Source organism: Stylophora pistillata, chromosome 8, assembly GCF_964205215.1.
Source record: "Stylophora pistillata chromosome 8, jaStyPist1.2, whole genome shotgun sequence".
Lineage (NCBI taxonomy): Eukaryota > Metazoa > Cnidaria > Anthozoa > Scleractinia > Pocilloporidae > Stylophora > Stylophora pistillata.
In genome coordinates, this window is record NC_142526.1 from 13,105,596 (window position 1) to 13,127,087 (window position 21,492).

Consider the following 21,492-nt stretch of genomic DNA (forward strand, 5'->3'; position numbering starts at 1 on the left):
ATAAATCTTCCTTTGTTACATTCTTCGCCCTCCTTCTCTACATTGCTGAAGTAGTTGTCAGTTTGCCAGTTAGTAATGCATGGCCAGAGAGGGGTGCCAGTGCAGTAAAGAACGTTAAGACTCGTCTAAGAAGCAGGCTCCAAAATGACATGCTGCAAGCAATACTAGCTGTGGGAATAAATGGACCAGGTGTCCAGAGCTGCTTGCCTGTTGTAAAGGAAGCTGCCAGAGTCTGGCTTGAGGCAAAGGAGAGAAGAAAACTTCCAAAGGTACCAAAGTCAGATAATCCTACTTCAGAGCCATCTCTGGTGATTGTCCAGTGTGAAGCAAAGGAAATGGGAGTGCAATGTGAAAGGGAGGAGACAATTGCTGTTCAGAGTGGTACAGCTGCAGATAGAGAGCATGAGAAAAATGTAAATGAGGAAGACCTTGATGAAGTTCAAGAGGCCCTTAATCTGCAATCAAAAGGTTCAGAGAGTGACACTGACTGTGACTCTGACTCCGCTTTTGGATCTGACAACGATGACTTGGCATTTTAGTTCTTTCTAGCATGGCCAAATGCTGAGTCAAGCTAATTCTGTGTAATTGTTTCAACCACTTTTGAGGGACTGAAACTAATTCAAATCAATACACACAAACAGTGACAAAAGGAGTTTCTATTTATATATTTTCTGCCTTGAATGGCCTTGACATTCTATAAAACCTTTACTTTAATGGACTACTGCCCCTTTTGGGGTGTAGTCTGGTCCCATTATATGGATTCCAAGAAAAGAAAGATGTTCAGTAAAATTTATGGTTGTTTCTAATAAATAATTATTTCTTAAAACCAAATGTGCTTGCCAAAAGGTTCAAAATGGCAAATCTAACCTTCTATATTTTGAAGTTTTTCGGAGGGGGGAGGGGAGGGGGTATGCTGCAAGACCCCCTTAGAGGCTCGTGCCTGTGGTACTCGCTTCTCCCGCCGCCTACTTTTATATTTCAGCCGTCTACATCAAAACTTATTGAGAACCCTGCATTTAAAAATAAAATCTATCTATATTTTAATTAATAGTTAATGTTATTCAGAATAAATCACTTATTAGGAGTTCTGGACCGGCTGCTTGAATCAGCAACTGTTCCGATGTTTTGCTGACTGACTTTGAAAAAACCACAAATTCTCCCCATCCTTCAAAGGACGTATGTAATGAGATGCCCTGTACGGACGAGACAGACCATAGAATACTCAAGGATTGAATGTAGAGCAGAAGAGAAAGTCCAGTCGTGTTGCAACTTTGCCCTTATGAAATGCACTCGTTTTCAGCTTATCAGAAGTGTAACATTTTTTTATGTGAATCATTATCTAAAGAAATTTACTTTGATGGACCAATACTATGGTTGAATTTAAGAAGTGTCTTCTTAATCTCCCCCATGTTTGTAACCTTATTGATCGTCATCATCATTATTATTGCTATTGTTACAAATTGCATTACTGTTACATGCTGTCCATTTATTCACAGTCATTCTCTGTTATTAATACCATTTTATATATATACATATATGTATATAATGAGTGTTAAGTAGAAAAAAATCAGCTACATTTCATCCCTACAGTGGTAGCCCACTCATCAGGGGATTTTAATTAAAATTGCATGAACCCTACGGGCTCATGCAATTTTGTTAGTCTTTGAAAAAATTTACTCGTGCTTATTTGTTCCAAATTGTACTCAGAATCATGTGATTACCTAGACAAATAGATGGGTGAATAACACAGAATTTGGCTTATTTGCACCGTCAGACTTTACCGATACTCCCAAAGTTGTCCTCCACCACCCAAAGAGTGAACGAAGAATTTGTACACAACTCCCATTTGACAATTTCGTCGATCTTGTAAGATTGGTAAACGTAGCCGGACTTGCTGAATAAACGTACATCGAAAATTTCCGATAATTGAGATGCAACATCTGCATCGCCTGCCATTGCCCAAATATACTCCACTAAAGAAACTAAGACATCAGATTATTATTTTCTGGTGAATTTGAAAAAAGAGTGCGAAACATTTTTTCAATACCGGAACCGGAAACCGATTCTGGAAGGGCACAAGGGCGGTTTGAACTATGGAAACAAAGCAAATCCATCGTGCAGCTACTCGTTTCCACAGTTGAAACCGCCTTTGAGTTTTAGTGTCTTTGATTTCTTTTTTATCGGCGAAAATAAACCTTAAGCGACAGAACCATGCTGGATGTGATGTTTACTAAGCCAGATGTTTTCTCTTGACTCAAAACACATACGAAGTAGACTTAAAATTTGTGCACAGCAAGAACAGAGAACGTTCGGAGTCGTAAATCGTCGGTAGTTCGGCGCTAATTATATTCCAGTGATTTAATTTCATTCCCAGGCACCTCACGTCCAAGGGCACTTTGAGATATGGAAACAAGTCTTTACCCTTGTCCACTGATGATTTTCTCAGAGTTTTTATTGAACCGCTGGGCATTCTCTTTCTGGATGCTACTCTTGAGCTTCTCAGATTTCTCCTTCAAATCCTGAAGTTTTTTAATCTTGTAATTAATTGTTTGGCGGCTGGTAGACTTAAATGGTTCCGCCTCTAAATCCCTCTCTGGAATTGCTGCTTGCAATGACATAGCTGACAGCTGGTAGTGAAGGTCATACTGGCGTCTGCCTTCAGAAAGGAATTTTTCACAAAATCTCGTGCATTTCTCGACCACTTCCATTGGCATTCATAAAAAAAGGTAGGACATCTTTATTAAGAAATTTAGCTCATACTGATTGGGGATTTGGATTACCACGTCCAAAGCCTGATGAAACTGCTCTACCAGATCTGAAATATTTATCATTTGTCGAAACCCCGATCACTTCACCAGAAGGACACCTCAGAAAGATCGATGATTATCAACCAAGGGCTCAGATTAAAAGGTATGTAAAAGAAGAAAAACTAACCGTGGAAGACAGTGAATCGATTGTTGAGTTTTCCAAGACCTTTGCTGTTCAGGAATTACTCGTGCGAAAGTACCTTGAGCACCTCCAATATCTTGAAGTGAATAATCAAAACGAAAAGATGACAGAAAACGTCAGAGAGAAACTGACCCCCAAAAGAAGTACGCTGATTACAACCGGGAGGAGATATTCATTGCAGGGACACTGAAAAAGCTTAAAGTATCAGCTCTGAATCTCTCTCTGGAAAAGCATCAACTGGGGGATAAGAAAATGAAGAAAAATGAGAAGCTAGAATTAATTTCACCTTGTTTAGCCAAAGCCCAGCTTGACAAGGCAACCCTCGAGCAAGCTGCGAGAAAGGTTAACGTGGAAGAAAATGTTAATCTGCATGATGGCGAACACGAGGAAGAGACAGGGGATGACGACGATGACTATGACAGTGTTCACGCATAGAGGGTGAATTCTGTTCAAGAGTGGGACGACGTGTTACAACAGTTCGATCTCGAAGACTTTTTGGAGATTGTGACTTAAGTGGTAAGCCAATGTTCCCCATGTAGCTATCCACATTACTGATGTTAGTTGAGGGGTGGGTCACTTGGTTTTTCTGTGCCACTCCAGGGGTGGGCCGCTCCAATTTTGTCAAATAACCCGGGGGTGGGCCACTGAAAACCAGTACTTTAAAAAAAAATTTCATAGCCCACCCCCCCCCCCCACCTTTACTTTATGACCGGTCCCTAATTGCAATGTTTTTGCAGTGCCCCCAGAAATCAATAGGGACCTTAAGCAACCACGACGGCGACGGCAACGAGGACGTGGAAAAACACTGAAGAGATCTAATTGGCAGAATAATAGCTCAGCACGTGCATTTTGAAACTTTGTAAATTTCTTAGCCGTCCTATGAAAAAAAAAAACAACGTGAAATCGCCAAAATTTGCGTCGTCTGCGAACCGAAACCGGGACGGCAAATTATTTTAATCTCCATTTGGAACTCAACGCTACTTTTATACGTCATGCTGAAGTTGAGCTGTGGCGCCGTATGAGACAGTAAGCTCATGCAGCCATTTTTTAAATTCTAACTAAGGGTAGAAATTCATTTTTTAATCGAAGTCTTTCTTGGCGTTGCCGTCCGGACTGCTTATGGTCCCTAATGTTCAAACACAAGGATCCGATTTACCGGCAACTCAGTCATGTATCTCATTTCCCGCCAAAGAATTCGCCAATCACTGGGGGCGACCGTGGCCCAGTGATTCTTGGGTAATCGTTTTTGATCCGATAAGTTGGTAGAAAAATAGCATTTGTGCGGATTCAAGTTAAAGACGTAATTTACACGATTTAGCGGAGGTAATGGGGCTTTTTTCTTCCGGATTGGTGTGATTTGATCAACACTGTTAAGGTATGCTCGAGTTTCACCTGTTTACTAGGTATTGAAATCAATTTAAAGACAGACTTAGGGCTTATACGTATTAAGAAACTCAACCATACTTGGTACGTTTCTGAAATGTTATCGTTCATAAGCAAATTATCAATTTTTTAATGATATATTTGATGTTAGCAGCGTGATAGCTTTGTAAAAACTAGTACCTAGATATGCTACAGTAGATTTCAAAGATCTCGCCGAAAGCTCGATGATACAGAACTTAACGGTAATTGAAAAATGACGATCGCATGCTTCCATCTTCGAAGTTGGTGCTTTACGAGCTAATTGTTCCCGAGTATGTTAAGCGCTAAGGTGCTTCGTGGAGTACAAATAAATCTCATGTCAAAATACGACACAACTCGCAAAAATAACCAACGATATACACTACACAACAAAACGTTTTTGTATTTCTTGACGTAAGAACATGCCGATGAATTTTGGAGTTGCGCGTGTTTGTTTGTTTTTGTAGAGACGTTCGCACTTTAATTTATTGTGCTAATGCAAAATCAAAATCAAGTTGGCTGGTAGTCAGCCAGATGGAAAAGGTTTAGGTGTAAGCAATTGGTAAAGATACTCTCATGTTGCATTAAGTTACATTTGGTTCATTACATCTGAGCTTTTCATAGTGACTTTTCAGAGGACAACACATTTTCATTATAACTTACAAGTTTTCAGTGAGTTCTGTGGCCCACACTGGGACGAAAAATTTATAAAGAAATGTAATGATTTGTTCTGATCCTTACGGAATTTTTTATAGATGAAATGTACAATTTGTATCTTCTAAAAATCCTTGCAGTTAAGGTGGCTTAACACAATTTTAGATACCTTTGTTTCTTTCTCCATTTTCTCTAGAACCCTTGATCTCTCGGTCACCAAAACTGGCAGCAAGCAAGTTAACAACACAAACTTTGTTTATTTGATAGTTAAGCTGACTTATGTGTTGTTGCCATGGCGACATGAATAGATATAAACAGGCAATTAAAATCGGTTTTGTTTCTTTGTTGAAAATGTAGTCATTTGATTTTCTTTATAATTTGCATGCAATGAGCTTGTAACAATACTCACAAGTTAACACCATTTTGCTAACAATTTAACAGAGAGATCTTTAATTATCCCTTGTTGAAGGTTCACTCGATTTTCTAGAATTTCCTTGTTTAAAAGAAATTTTTTTCAATACTCCAGTTACTTATTTCCTAAATTATTTTTGTGCCAAATTAGACAATATTCATATTCCCCGATGGTCCTGGGATGAGTAGGCCCCTGAGCATGAATGTGAGGCTGATGCGGGGAAAAGTGGATGAGACTTATAGTGTTTGTGTAGCGATTTCTTCACTTTCGCGTAAAAATGCCGAAACATCATTGTTGTGCCTACAACTGTACCAACAGCGAGGCTAAGAAAAAGTACTCATTCAAATACCCCGAAGTTGCAAATGTTGTTTTCCACTGTTTTCCAACAAAATTAATGACGAAAAAAAACAGTATGCTCCTGGAGTAAGTGAACAGGAATGATGTTGAAGGTGGATCACAGCATGCCAGCTGGAAAGCCTAAATGTTAATGTCAAGGCTTACTCGTATATGCTCTAAACATTCCATACGTTCAACAGAGAATCATATGATGTGGTGTTCAAAATAGATGTTCTTGTTTCTTTGAAGATTGTACTCATGTCCATCCCTAGTCTTTGTCTTCAAGAGACCCTTACACCTGTAGGGATTCTTGGTCATATCCCCTCTTGTTTATTAAATAGCAATACACATCTCCCCAGGTAAAGTTTGGGGTAACTCAAATATCAGTGCTCCAGTCAGAATGGAGGTTGAAAGGATTTGGGATTAAACCATCTCTTGTAACCAACTTTGCATTCACAACATTAATATCACTTATAGACTCACAGTCGTTGGTCAATTCGGGAGCGAGTTCGTGGGTTCTTTCCATCAGTTCAACTAATTCTTCCTTCATTTTGTTGGAGACAGATGTTCGTCGAGCCTACAGGTATTTTTTAAGCTCTGAAACCTTCCAGTTTTTAAAATTTACTTCCATTTCTGCAAACCGGTCATAACTTTCGCAGCAACTTTTCCCCGCATTAGCCTCACATTCACGCGCAAGCACTTACTCGTCACAGGGCCATCGGGGAATATGAATATTGTCTATTCTTATGAGTGGTTCTCAAGAAATAGGCATATTATTTCCGAGAAGGCAATTTTCCATTCAATCGCAATTTTTTTACTTACTGCGCATGCGCTGCATTTAACAGGGTTCTTTTGGTAATGACTTAAAAGCTGAGAATTGCTGGATTCTTTGCACTGTTAACTTTTCTAACATATCTTTGTAATAAAAGATTAAAGCCTTCAATACACTGCTCAACTATAGAGTAAAACATAGCACAGATAGTGTGGGTACATGTTGAGTAAATGAAATGACCACTCTATTGAAGGCATGTTTGTTTATTGGAATCCCTGTGCGCGCACTGAATTGCATCAGCAAAAGCACACGCAAAAACTGTGTTCAGCCACCTTAATTCAAATCAGTGTGAGTTAAAAGTTTACTTAAGCTTACTAGCGGCACTCATTCATGGCAGACTAGGTACACCGTGTATGCCAACTTCAGTATTGCTCGCCCTGTTATCCAAAGTAAAACTGAAGGAGGAAGAACATTTACTGTGACTGCCTATCAAGCGTGGAACAGCTTACCGCTATCCATGTGGAAAATAGTGTCGTTAAATTCTTTTAGGAACTCTCCTTGGAAAAACATTTTTTGAAGAACAGCAGCTTTTAAATCATTTTATTCTGTGATTTAGTTATACTTTTGCACCATTAATTAACTTTATGACTTTTTTTGTCTTATCTCCTCTATTTTATACATCCGTATTGTATATAATTTTAGAAGGCCACTGATTTGTTAGTATTTTTATACTATTTTAGTGCTACCCTCTTTCAATAAAGTCTTCACTTACTTACTACTTAGGGATTAAGGGTAGGATGAGAAGAGGGAGGGGCATTTTTTAGGAGAGGCATTTTGAATTTTTTTCCCCCAAACTGTGACTAGCAGTCATATTTTTGTTTTGCCATATAGTTGCCTTTAAAAATGCTCCACATGAGCTGTAGGTACTGATAAAGTTTCATTGAAGCTTTTGATAGATGTACAGTTAGCAGTGGTAATTATTTTTCTCAATGGTTACTTCTTCAAAATAATACTGAAACAAGTGTAGTTTGAATGAACAAGAATGATTCATCACATCTAGCCAAAAAAGTACCAAAACAAAAAAATCCTCTTTTGTTTTGGTACTTACTCTGATGTTAAGCAGAGCTAGTAGAGCTTTAATTGAATCCATATGGCAGCCGTCTAAAGCTGAATTGTATGAATTTACAAATTCCATTAATACAAAGCTTCTAATATGAAAAAGTACTAAAATCTACAAAATTAAGCTCGGAATACTAATTTATAGAAAATTCGTAAAAATTCAGACTACGAAAACTGCTAATGCCTGCACATAGATGGCAGAAATGTGCTAGAAAAACACTTGGTATGCATGACAGGATTGGCAAAGTGGCGTTTTTTTCTAAAGTTATAATGACAATAGTTCTTGGGAGGGGGAAAATGGTGCAACTTATGATCTGGATTAGATACAATAGAATCAAACAATTTTTTTTTCCTTTAAAGATGCCATGTTGTATATGATATGGGCAGGTTGTCATTGTAAGAAAGGCCTGGAAAAATAATTGATACTGCACGTTTTTGAATGTGTTCAATATCCTTACTTACAGTCAAACTAAGTGAAGCGTACCCCTCAAGATTACATTATTGAATTGATCGTTTGGATATTGAACCCGCCAGTCATTTCAAGAATGCAATAATGAATTGATTATTTGATTATTGAACCCACTAGCCGTTTCACGGATGCAATAATGGATTGATTATTTGAATATTGAACCCGATAGCCGTATCCGTTTGGAAAAGGCACGGATCATTGTTCAAATCAGAAGTCCATTTCTGATTAGACCAATAAGACTGTTCTATTCGATGAGGAATCCTGAAAATGAACAAACTGCACTGTAAAAACACTGCAAAAACAGTCAATCGCAAATATTTACTAAATAAAAAAGTCTTGCGATGGCTTCGCCCGTAAACTATTTTCTTCGACCATGAATGCACACAAGAATTTCTACAAGTTCGTCAAGATGTAAATAGGCGAAATGAGCTGTCGATAACATTCCATTTACAGCATTTAATTTACAAGAAGTTCTACACAACAGTCGAACTCACCTTTCCCGCCATGTCTGAAGCCATGAAATGGTTCCATTTCATCATCACGTGTTGGCATAATCCAATCAGAAATGGACTTCTGATTTGAATCAAAACGGATACGGCTATCGGGTTCAATATTCAAATAATCAATCCATTATTGCATTCTTGAAACGGCTAGCGGGTTCAAAAATCAAATAATCAATTCATTATTGCATTCTTGAAATGACTGGTGGGTTCAATATCCAAACAATCAATTCATTAATGTAATCTTGAGGGGTACGCTTCACTTAGTTTGACTGTAAGTAGTCAGGCAGGCGTGATGGTACAGTGGGGCACAATATTCTAGAACTGGCCTTATACAAGAAAGATAGAACCAGATGATATTGTGTGCTGGAACATTTGCACGCTTAAGCAATGTAAGGTGCAAAGGGCTAAGTGAACTGAATTTTACAAAGATCCAGGTACAATTAAATGTTCAAAATCACAGAAATTTTTATAGACATAAAACAACCACAACATTAATGATTTTGATCCAGTAGAGAGTTATGATGTAACAATAAAGTATGCATATGCTGAAGATTTAAATTACAATTTTATTTTTATAGCATTGTATTTTGAGAAAGCTAATCAGTATGGTCATCAATTTTTTGATCAATTAAGAGTTTTAAATTTAAGTTTAAGTTTAAGTTTAGTTTAAGTTTAATTAATTCACCACAGGGATGGCAGGAGAAAGGAACAGAACTTTCGTTCCAATTGACACCTAAACCCTTTTTTTACCCACCCATCCCACCCCGGAGAGGACATCCATCACACAGTAATCTTGTGTGTGGGAAATTAATGTCTCCTACCCCAACCCTGCAGGAGACGGGACCTCCATTTATTCGTCCCTATCCGAGAAGACTAGAATATCTAAACCATTTCTTGATGTTATAGAAAGGTAGCATATTCTTCTCAATTATTTTAAGACCTTGAGTGTTGGTCTGGCCGGGGCTTGAACCCTCGACCTCCCTCACAACAGTCCAGCGCTCTATCCATTGAGCTAACCAGGAGGCGGTTTTAGTTGTTTGACATAAGGTAGAGATCCTGAGAAGGTTTTATGCAAGGGAATTACTGGGTATTCTCTGTTTGGTGTCGGTGACTTAACTTGTGTATATACCTTCAATGAAGCAACCAAAATAATGCAACTCTCTGGGGACTCTACTTGTGAGTTCATTTGATTTTTCCTTTCAAATATATACATATTTTTTTTAATTTGAGCTGCCATATACTGGAATCAGGCGGTGTGCGCACTCTGATTGTATTACGTCATGGTTGTAAAACAAAAATTGAGTCACTTGCATCTTGATGTGTTGGTGTGAACATCTTTGGTGGCAGTGAGATAAGGCATGAATATAGGTTGATTGCAATGGGGATTCACTGTCTGTTGCCATTCCTTCGAAAGTTAAAACATTTGACGGGCCTGCGCGACTCCTGTCAATCCTCAGTGACAAATTGGTTTTAAGAAGGCAACTGACGTTATTTAGAAAGATTCAAAACTGCAATCTACCTAAGAATCTTGACACAAATGGCAACAGTTACACTCCCAACCGATGGTGGGATGAATAATTTCACAGTCAGTAATTATATTCCTAGACGTGAGTTATTCAACTGTGAATTGACCCTCGACATGCAAACGCATAATTATTAGAGAGACAGAGACCTTGTCATAGACAAACTTTTTCCACCGAGCATAAATACGGCATTTGTAAAAGGAGAAGTCCCACGCCTCCTAAGAACGAACTTGTCTCGCTCCACGTTTAGTAAAAATGTACAGAGTTTCTAAATACCCTTGGAGAATAGAGGAAACCTATATGATGGTTTTGAGAACCATATCTCTGGAGTTATTACTTCAGGAGAGAAGTATACTCTGAAACAAAGAAAATAGTGTGTGAACAGAAGAAAGTACTGCCTTTTGTAACGCAATCTCATCTGGCTTTGCCAAACCTCAAGAACATACAGATGGAGAATTATGACACCTAAATACTGACCCTTATTATCACATCACAAAGGAAAGTCATTAAGAGACATCCTAATAAGAGCTTAACTTTGAGGGTAGAATATTTAAAGGCATTAGTGAGTGGTAGGAGATGTACAGGCCTATCAACACCTTTTAACGGTCCACTACCTTTTGCTTTCTGGCTTTCCAGCATGTCGCCTCATGCAAAGTAGAGGTTTTCCATGGATCAAGTGACTGTTTTCATTGCTCTAATTTAACTGTCGTTCATTCAATGATCAAGATAGAAGATTCACCACACAACCTTTGCAATTATTTAATTTTCCTTCACTTAGGAAAGTAGATTTACAACACAATTGATAAATGCCCTTGCAGTAGTAACACTATGTAACGCAACACACTAAACACAACAATGGGCCTTTTTGCTCCACAAAAGGTTCTCAAACACTATTACTTAAAATGCATAAAACATTTGTACCGTTGGAGCACATTTGAGCGCGTTTGGTCAGTGCTGTTGAAGAAGGATCAAAGTGGCCATATACAAATCTTTGAAAGGCTTCAAACTATGACATACAACGAATTTGACCTGCTCAAAAACCAGTCTCAAATTACATGCTAAAATATAGTGCTTGCACTTGTCCTTGAGAATGATATAATGAGTGACAAATACACACGAAAAATACTTCTGCACATTCAGATATATCAAATTATAGTGAAAGGAAAAAGAAACAGCCTAACTTTTACAGAATATCACTCAAACTCTACCCGTTTCTACCACTTTTACCGCCATATTGAAAATAACGCTACCACAATGCGATGCAATCAGAGTGTGCACACTGCCTGTACTGGAATGGTGTTCACAGTATACCCTCAGTAACATTTTTGTTTTGTGGGACGTAATTTTTTGCTGTCATTGATATTGCTTAACTATAAATAAGACTCTTGAAAATAGGAAGCAATTAGGTTCTTGTTGTTTCAAGTTCGCAATTATAGTCTCACACCATGAGTTTGAGTCACACAAACAGATTCAATATTTGCTCTCATGCTTAAACTATTATTTCACACACATCTAAGGTTTTTTTTTATCTAAACTGGTAATTTTGAGACAGCAAACTCTTGCTTTAGACAAGTTCCTAATTGCCTCTCTAGTTCTGATTTATGCCTTGTTCCCTTGGTACTTGCCTTAAATATTGTCCACTCGAAATTTTTATGCAGAGCCTCTTTTACACTAGTCAGTGGATTCAATGACTATTGCAGAGGCTCTCATGCTGACCACATTTTAAGTAATGTGGACTCTCCATTCATGCTCAAGTTGGGGAGATGAATGTTTTAACTACTTCAATTTTTCAATTTTTTTTCTTTGGGGACACATCCTTAAACTCCCTCTCCCCTTGGGAGTTTATTCTCATATCACAGTCAGTGGCTATGCAGACAAAAATGTCTCAAGTTGTCAACAAATTAACTTGATATTATGTCTCTGATGAAACTAACTAATTTTTTTTTTCAGAAATGGAATCAGATGATAGGCGACAGTTGGATGATGTACCTCCTACTTTGAAAGAAAAGTTGATAAAATTAATAGAGTTGAAAAAGGTTCCTTTGGAGCAACTAGCAACTGTCTTGAGTATTCATGACACCTTTCATTTTACATCAGTTGGTGAGCTTGTTAGCCATTATGAAAGGAACAATCAAGCATTGTCATTAGAAAAGTGGAAACTTGTATTTACAAATCTTCAATTGTCCAAGGAACTTGCAGATCTTTTGGCTGATCATTGGGGAGACATGATGGATGGAGTTGACCGCCATGGCTCTCTACCAGCAGAGATGTCACTTCCAGGAACTTTTAGCTGTAGTCGTGACTTGGATGAGCCAATAGACTTTTCTCCACAGGATAAACCTTTCCTTCTAGTGAATGGTAAGTTTGCCTTGTAATTCAACACAAAAAATCATGTATTCCCAAATGTGTCATATTGATGTGTGATTCTCAACAAAGTAATGCTTCATTGTGAAAATAAACACACTAGATGATAAGTGTCAAACATGGAAACAATCCATTATTAGTATCTCTTTTTTATTTAATTTTCCCAACATTAGGAATTAACCAGATCTTTCTCTTTCTACATGTTTGAGAATTTGTTCTTTGGTTTTTTAGTAAGTTATGTTTATATTTATATTGCCAATGGCAAGTTATTTAAGATTCCTTTTGATTCAACTTAATCACTTAATATGTTATGTTGAAGTTTAAGTGTGGTGTCGTAAGAAACCATGAACACATCCAGCCATTTGCAAAGTTCTGGCTAAAAATTTACTTTTTAACTGAAGCCTTCCTTGGAATTGCCTTCCTGACTGCAAAAAGCCTCTAGTATTCATGGTTGTCTGCAAACTTTTGAGGAGCGAAGTTAGACTGCCTCAATACATTTCAAAACTGAGGAAGTTGGTCACCTAATAGTGAAAGAGCTGACATTTCGGGGGTTAGCTCTTCATCAAACAAAGGGCTAAATTGAATAAAGGCTGATAGTTTCGAAAGCAACTGTTTGGGGCTGCGTCAGTGGGAGTAACGAAATAATTTGGATATATCAACAAAGTTGAAATAGTAAATTGGCCACCGTAATGATTACAAATGCTGACGTTTCGAGCGTTAGCCCTTTTGTCGGAGAGAATGAAGGGCTAACGCTCGAAACGTCAGCATTCGTAATCATTACGGTGGCCAATTTACCATTTCAACTTTGTTGATATATCCAAAGGGCTAAATTGTTTGAAAACATCAGCTAATGCTCGAAACATCAGCTTTTCAACTCTTTACCATGACCAATTTACAATTTCACCTTAGCTGTCACAATTTCTACTGATTACTGATTGGACAGGTTTTACTTCTTGAGTGTGATAAACTAACTTAGTAAGTTAAAAGGTATAGTATTGGTTAATTTTGTACATATCAGTTCATTCCAGATTGTTTTTGGTGTTCCATGTTTCTTCTTATTTTGCTCTAGATCCTCCATTATCATTGCAAGTCGCTGAGGCTAGAGTATGTGAATACCAAGGAGCCATTCCAGAGAGGAAACAGGCTCAGCCTCCATACAGCACTGTTGAACCTAAAGTGAGGCAGGAATTATTGACAGGCCTATCAGTTAGAAGGTCACATTTAAACCAACCCCCCATACCAGGGGGAGATTTTGGAAATGAGTGTCAATTCAGTTCTTCCTCTCCACAATCGATTGAAAGTGCTGTGGGGAATGCTTCTTGTTGTGAAATTCTCTGTAATTCTTCAGCAAAAGATGAAAATCAAGAAACTGGGTTCTTCTCAGACAAAGGTGACTCACACACTCAGATAACATCATTCTCCACTGCTATAATGCACACACTTGCTTTGGAGAATGAAGGAAATCGGTTCCAAAACAGTGAATTTACTGTTACACCTGTGGTTGGAAAATCTAAACATAAGCTTCAATCACTGGCAAGCCTCTCAGAAGATTCCAACAAGCAGCCAGATCATTTAAGAACCCCAGCAAGACCCAACACACCTGCTCTATATCCTTTATCAACATATGTAGAGGATAACCCCAGAGCAAGGGAATACCAAGGAGCCATTCCAAAAAGCAAAAGGTATCAGCCCCCACACAGCACTATTAAGCATGATGTCAGGCAGGAATTATTAACAGGTCTACTGGGTAGTGAGTCAGATTTGAATCTACCCTCTATACAAGCAGGACATTTTGGAATTGATTGTCCTCAATCTGGTTCCCCTCCTCCAGAGTCAATTAAAAATACCTTAGGGCATGAAGATGTCCAGTACCAAAACAGTACATCTACATGTACTGTTATACCTGAAGTTGGAAAACCTAAACATCAGATTCAGTCACTGTCACTAGCCAGACCCACTACTCCAGCCAGACCCACTACTCCTGAAGGAACACAATCTGGAGGAAACTCCCCCTCACTAGTGACAGGACGTCATAACAGCAGGCCAAACCAGACTAATCTAGCTGATGTGGAAGCTGGCATCCCAGAAAATGGTGAAGAAAATGGTGAAGAAAATGGTGATGAAAATGGCAGAGCTGTAGAACATTATGATGCCACAGAAAATAATGGTCTTCTGGAGGAAACTCAACAGGTAATAATATGCTGTTGTACTTACACAGTCATTATGATATGAAGGAAAAGCTAACTGAGCCGTGAAGCTTTTGTCTGGGTTTCAGAAATTTACAGTTTGGAAGATTTGAGACTATAAGCCAGATTCATATGTTAAGTTTTTGGGGACTCACATTTATCTGTTGATTGTTTTTCTTGGAGTCAAAATTAAACTTATTCAGGTAAGTTGTTTTAGATGCGAAATGAAATGTTCAATTAAAATTCAGCTGATATCACATGTACCTAAACTGGATTCACCTGTGAAGATGACAGTATATCTGTTTTCAGTTAAGTGGGTAATTTTTGGCAGTGTACTGGGTCTTAATGAAAACTCACATCATGGAATTCAACAAAGTAAACTGGATTCACCTGTAAAGAGATAGTATATTTGTACAAGTCGAGTGGGTAATTTTAGGCAGTGTTGGGTCTTAAACTCATTTCATGTAATGCAACACAATGAAATCCGGGTCAGGTTAGATTGAAGACTTGAAAGTTTTCCATTATTGTTTGGAACAGAGGATTATGATGAAACATATATATTAATCCATAATTTGTTATTTTTCAGATGCTTACATTTCTTAAACTTAGACCTAGTATCTTCATGACTTTTTTTCAGGAATTGGAATCCTTAAAGAAAAGTGTCCTGTATCTTGCAAAGGCAAGTTGTGAATTCAATGGAACATTTTTAAATTTTCTTTTTAAAATTTTAATTGGATATATATATATATGATCCAAACTGCATATGTCATAGAGAAATTACTTTTCATCAGCCATGGTTATTCTTAGCTTCATTATACCAGTCTTATTTTAACAATAAATCTTTGTGGAGTTTTTTCCCCCTTTTCTTCTCTATATGGAATTGGCAGTACCTGGTAATTGATTTGAAATCATCTTGTTTTCCTTACTTTACTTTGTTGTTGATTGTTGTATGCAGGTGTGGGTGGAACATGTTGTGAAATGGTGATTGTTGATAATAATTTTGACTTAAATGCAGGTTTTCCTGCCACTTGTGACATACAAACTGTAGGACTGTGAGTCAAACAGTTTGGAATAAACACATTCAAACAAATTATATGAAGGTATTGGATGATAATAGAATAAAGAGCACATCAAGAAATGATCTTATTTTAAATTGCTTAACTTGACATTTTAATTCTTTCTTTAGAAACTAGAGGAAAGGGATTCATTTTGTCAGATTCTCTTAGATGATCGGTTCCAGCTGAGGCAGACTTTAGAGGTATATGTCAGGAATAATAATAATAATGATAATAATAATAATAATAATAATAATAATAATAATGATAATAATAATAATAATGATAATACACTTTATTTTAAGAGGGTGGCACTGAATAGTGAAAATAACTAATACACTTGTGGCCCGCTGTCTAAAATTATAACAGAAAAAAGATACTGTGTGCACAATGTATGTAAAAAGTTAAGAGCTAATGATAAATTGACTATTAAACTGTAAAAAGTCTATCAAATTTCTTAATCAAACTTTAAAAATGTCTAAAATTACAACAAGAAGTGGACACTAGGCATATGAGGTGTATTTAAAAATTGAGAGTTTATGATAAATCAGTTATTTCATTCTATTTGTTTCCTCTAACTATGACTTTTGTTTGTTTTTTTCTAGGAATCCAGGCAGCGGTGTGATGATTTAGTGGGGGAAAGGAATAATTTGCAGGCAGAAAATGCAGAGGTATATGGCTTGCATAATGTTGTCCTTGCTAACTCATGGGGTGTTATCTTTCAGAGTAAAGATAGACTCAGCACATGTTGATGTTCGTGGACAATATATAGCCTACTGATTTAAGGAATGCAAAGCACAATAACACCACTTTTGTTGATGCTTAGGCCATCCTATTTTTAGAATCCTTGAAGGATTTTGAGTACAATTGCTTCAAACACATTTCTTTTTGCTGTTGAGTATTAATTAGGAACTTAAATTACAGATATGAGAATGTTAACCAAATAGTGTCACTGCTACAAAAAGAAATCATCTTGTAAGCTGCCGTATAAACTCAGAGGGGAAAGAAACACCGCGTTTGTTCCTAAATCAGGGGTCATTAATTGTTGTTAAACATAAGTTTAAATGGGTTAATTTTCAAAAGTAGTGAATGTATTTTATATGGGGATCATTCAACTGTCCATGTTTATATTTTCATTTAAAATTAGCCTTTGTGAAATCTGATATGAGAAGGATATCTTAATCTACCTGAATGTTATTTTTTCGAAAAATAACATTCATTAACAGTTTAAAAACTGTTGATGAGACTATGATTGTCTAAAGTTACTCGGTGACAGGGATTTATATAAATACATAATTTATATTTTGGGGACTAAAAGAACTTTTAATCCTTTCCTTTCAGCTGAGGAGGCATTTGGAAGAAAACGAACAGGTTACCAATACGATGATTGAGGTTAAGTTTACACCCTGACTATTTCGGCATTGTGGTCTAAATATCCTTTACTGAGTTAAGACTCGGAAATCTTAGTGTCACTCTAAATGCAAGCTGTGTCACACCTTAAAGAAGAAACCCAGCTCTTCACAAGAACCAACATTTTATTAAAAATTTCTTGCCAAATTGTTTGCTTACATTAGATTGAGTATTTTGATTGTTTGTTCGTTAGGCCTTTTATTTTTTTGAGCAGGCCAGTTAAAGCTCAAATTGTGTCTGGATTTTTCTCCTAGCAATTTGTCTCTTTAGTGCTGAATAATTGTTGCACAAGCGACCCATGGCATTTAGAGAACAGTTTCTGTCACCATTTTATTCCTCGTAGTTCTCTGTTGTCTTTTTCTTATTTTAATGTGGACTGTACATGAGTGATTACACTCAGAAAACAAACTTCAAAACGCTAGACACTGGGTTTTCGTTTTCTTGTTAAATGAACTATAATGATCAATGTTTGTGTGATGATTGTTTCAGGAAAATCGCCGGTTGTGTTTGCTGGCGGCAGGGTCGCTGTTTGAGGCAAGGAGAGCAGACGATGTTGCTTCAGGAGGAAGAAGAGCAGTCGTAGAGTTGGACCATACGTCGGATAGCGGTGTATGTGCAATTTTGAACGTTCGGTAATTAAAAAGCATAGCACCAGTGCGTGAATGCTGGCATTTGGCGTCAAAGCGGCTGGTGTTACATAAGATCCAAAATTTTTGGCGTTACCTCACTTGGTACTTCAAACTTTGAAATCTTATTGATACTAATGCTGATATGGCCGGGGGCTCGTTGTTAGATTAAAGCAAATTAAAGTACCGTATCTTTAATTTGAAGAATGGAGGTTATGTATCCAAATTGAATACTTGTACACTGCTGAATACTTGTACACTGCTGAATACTTGTACACTGCTGAATACTTGTACACTGCTGAATACTTGTACACAACTGTATTTAGAGATCCTCTACCGAATTTTTGGGTACTATAATGTAAAAGCTTTTTAAAAACATCCGTGTATCCTTACTTTGGCCAAAATTAACAGTTGTTTTGTCTTTTTGAGTTGACTAGACTACAGCAGCAGTATTTGCGGAATGATTGAGTTAAAATATAGAAGCCTATGAATTTGCTCCTTGAGAATTTATACCCCTTATGAATGAAATTCAAATAATCATTAACTCCTTATTTCTAAATAAATAACGTTGAGATTTTGAATTTTTTTGTTTTATCTTTAAGGAGGAGGTTGAACCAGACATTGATGAGCAGCCAGGACCATTTCCCCAAGAGTCAGGTAAATTTTCAGCAGCTATAGGGGATTAAATGTCAAAAAGAGTTTAAAAGTTTTTATATAAGACGCTATCTTCTGAAATGCCACATTAGATACCTACAACCTTATATCAACCAAGTCTATCTCTTTTATGTTTAGACTCTGATGATTCAGTCTATGAGGATGCATTGGAGTATTTTGCGTTGCCACTTGAAGTTGACATGCCACTTGAAGTTGACATGCCACTTGAAGTTGACATGCCACTTGAAGTTGACATGTTGCAGGTGTGTTATTAGTGGTCTTGGTTGTGAAATGTTTTTTTTGTTTGTTTGTTAAATGTTTTTGTTCTAGTCACAGTAACTAGGTTGGGTAGAATTATTCAGCTATCACTCACTCCATGTACCAGTTAAGTGGTGGCGTTTGGCATCTGAGCAGCTACTGTTACTTAATATCCAAGCTGTTTAGCATTACCATATTTGGTACTTTTTAGCTTTGTAATCTTATTGACACTGATGCTGATAGGCTGAGAGCTGGGTTTTTTTTGTTTGTAATAAAACCACGAGTACCGGTATCCTTAATTTGAAGAAGTAATGTTATGTATCCATAATTAACCTATGTACTCAGCTGCTTTTAGAGTTATAGATCAGGTAGAATTGTAGTTAAATTCTACCTGTTTGTTAATGTTTTTGTATGTTGATTGTATTTTTTTATTTACTAGGAAATTGAAAGACTGAGAAGGTGTTTCGACGTTTTAGGCTTAATTTTTTGTTTTTTGTTTAATGAACTGTTTTAAGTGTATATCTTGTAGCATATCCCTTGGTGTTTTTAAATTAGAATATTTACAAATAATTTGTCATGATTAATTATATTTCCCACTAGATTGTACATTATTGATGTCAGTGTCTAGATGCTGAGGTTTTTTAGATGACTATGTAACTCTCAGAATAGAAGGTCTTTCAAAGCACTTGTATAGAATTTCGTACAAACTAATTCGATGAATTCGTTTGATTATCACGAATTTATGACTAAACTCTTCAAAGCGTGCGCGATATATGTTAGATGTAAAATTTTTACCGAAAAGCTGAGGTTTTTCAGTGCCTCGTTCTGACTTCCCCTGGCCACGAAACAAATCAGAGTAGTAGGTGTGGTCAGACGTAAAAGTTATTTAAGAACTAGTATTGAAATTTATCTTTATTAGTTCACGTTTTCTGACAAATTCGTAAGTAACTTTTTAATTTTTCTACCCAAAATGTGGTTAAAAATGGGATGTTATTTTAATGTGCTAATGAGAGAAATTAGAGAAACAAATGGTAGTATTTAAAGTATTTAAGACATGATATGCAGTCGAGTGTCTACGGAGCCAGAAAAATTTCATAGGTAAGTTTCCTTTATTCATTCTGTTCATTGTGAACGTTACTCTCTCTACTATACTCATTGACGGAAAATGATAAGATACGATTGATATAGGGCCCATTAGGAAGTTCACTGACAGGAAATGGAAACGTTTGGTTGACTCGACGTCCTTAACTCTGTAAAAGTTTTGGCCAAGACACACAAGTGCATACCAAAAAATTATCATGTTATTCTTACATAAGGTATAAGGTTAATATAATTATGTCCTAGTTGAGGACAAAAAAAACTCAAGCAGTTATTTTGCAGAGGTGATGTTTAAAACATATAAAAAAAATTTTTATCTGATATCTTTGTTATTCTGTAGATGTGATGTTTAAAACATTAAAAATATTTTATCTGATATCTCAGTTGTTCTATGATCGTTGTTCTAATCTTGACCAGGTTGTATCTGGAATCTGGAAAAAAAAAACCATCGTGCTAGGTAGGAAACAGGAACAGTGTTCAGTGGTTCAGTCAATGAATAATGTTATGCAGCAATAAAGTACTAACGAGAAGGTCTCAACCGCTTGCTTGAATCAGCAACGTTGGTTGGGTTTGGAAAGGGCATAAACTCTTCTGAGGGATACAGAAAGAAAGATGCCCTGTACGGACGAGACAGACCATCCGAAAGCTCAATTTAAAATTCACAGCAAAGAATACAGAAAATGGCGCAAAGGCACCTTGACACCATACGGTTACCGATTGAAACCTTGGAAAAATTGAAACCGTCCTCGCGTATTTTGACTTCCCTCAAGGACACGTACTCGTGTTCCCTTACTCTCGTTTATGCGCCCACTATGGGCGTATGCACAGGTACTGGACAGGTAAGTACCAAGATCTCCGAGTGGTGAGTTTCAGACCCTCTTTCCGCTAATTTCCTGTCAAAGAATTTGTCAATCATTGGTCGGAGTTATCACCATTCTGGCTTCTGGTCTTGTGCAAACTGTACATAGTGGAAATAATTGGTTTCTTCTGGAATTTTTGTTTTCGGTTCGGTTTACACAACACTGTTAGGATATGCTGGAGTTTCACCCAAAACAACGTTGAAATCAGAGAAACGGCAGATACTAAACCACTGCGCACTTTCGTATTAATCGATAGGTATCTTTCCAAAATTGCCTCTTTTATTTTGCGCTGGTTCCATAATAAAGACCATTATATATATATAGAAAGTTTAAAAAATTGCGAGGATGGACAACTTCTGACGTAAAAGATATAAAAAATTTTAATATAATAAAAAACGTTTCGGTCAGGGACCTTCAGTTATTCACAAGTTTTGAAATAAAAGCAGAGCATTAAATAGGATCGAAGTGCTAATGATTACGTAATTACAGATAACGACTAATGAACTGGTGCTAAAAAAGATAACAAAAAACCTAATTACAAAGAAAGCAATGGACAAAATACAAGAAACAAACCCTAAAAACTAATAGATAAGAATACTAAATATGTCAATATGAGTGGCGTAACCAATTGCAAAGAAGCAATGCGGCGAGCATTAAAAAAGGGAAGGCCCACTTCTAACTACAACAGTAAACCGTAACAAAATCCCAAATCAAGGCCTTTGGAGCCCGAAAGGGCAAATTATCAACAAAATCCCTGGAGGGGCCCTTAAATGATACTAATCATAACAAGATCCCTTGGCAGGGCCTCTGAGTCCAATCCACACCTGAAGGGCCGACAAAATC

General features: G+C 37.0%; 1 protein-coding gene across 2 annotated transcripts; it reads left to right on the forward strand.

The window, feature by feature from the left end:
• Positions 1 to 4,171: 4,171 nt before the first annotated feature.
• On the forward strand, positions 4,172 to 20,165 carry LOC111340040 (uncharacterized). 2 transcript variants are annotated; one of them, XM_088729510.1, is made up of 11 exons: positions 4,172 to 4,324; positions 12,089 to 12,496; positions 13,572 to 14,692; positions 15,326 to 15,367; positions 15,875 to 15,946; positions 16,349 to 16,414; positions 17,085 to 17,135; positions 17,643 to 17,762; positions 18,382 to 18,436; positions 18,572 to 18,696; positions 19,131 to 20,165. In XM_088729510.1, the coding sequence occupies exons 2-11, from the start codon at positions 12,091 to 12,093 to the stop codon at positions 19,203 to 19,205; spliced, it is 2,133 nt and encodes a 710-aa protein (XP_088585636.1). In that variant the 5' UTR covers positions 4,172 to 4,324; positions 12,089 to 12,090; the 3' UTR covers positions 19,206 to 20,165. The 2 variants fall into 2 exon arrangements, with proteins under 2 accessions (XP_088585636.1, XP_088585637.1); XM_088729511.1 differs by having other exon boundaries at positions 17,085 to 17,114.
• Positions 20,166 to 21,492: the final 1,327 nt, after the last annotated feature.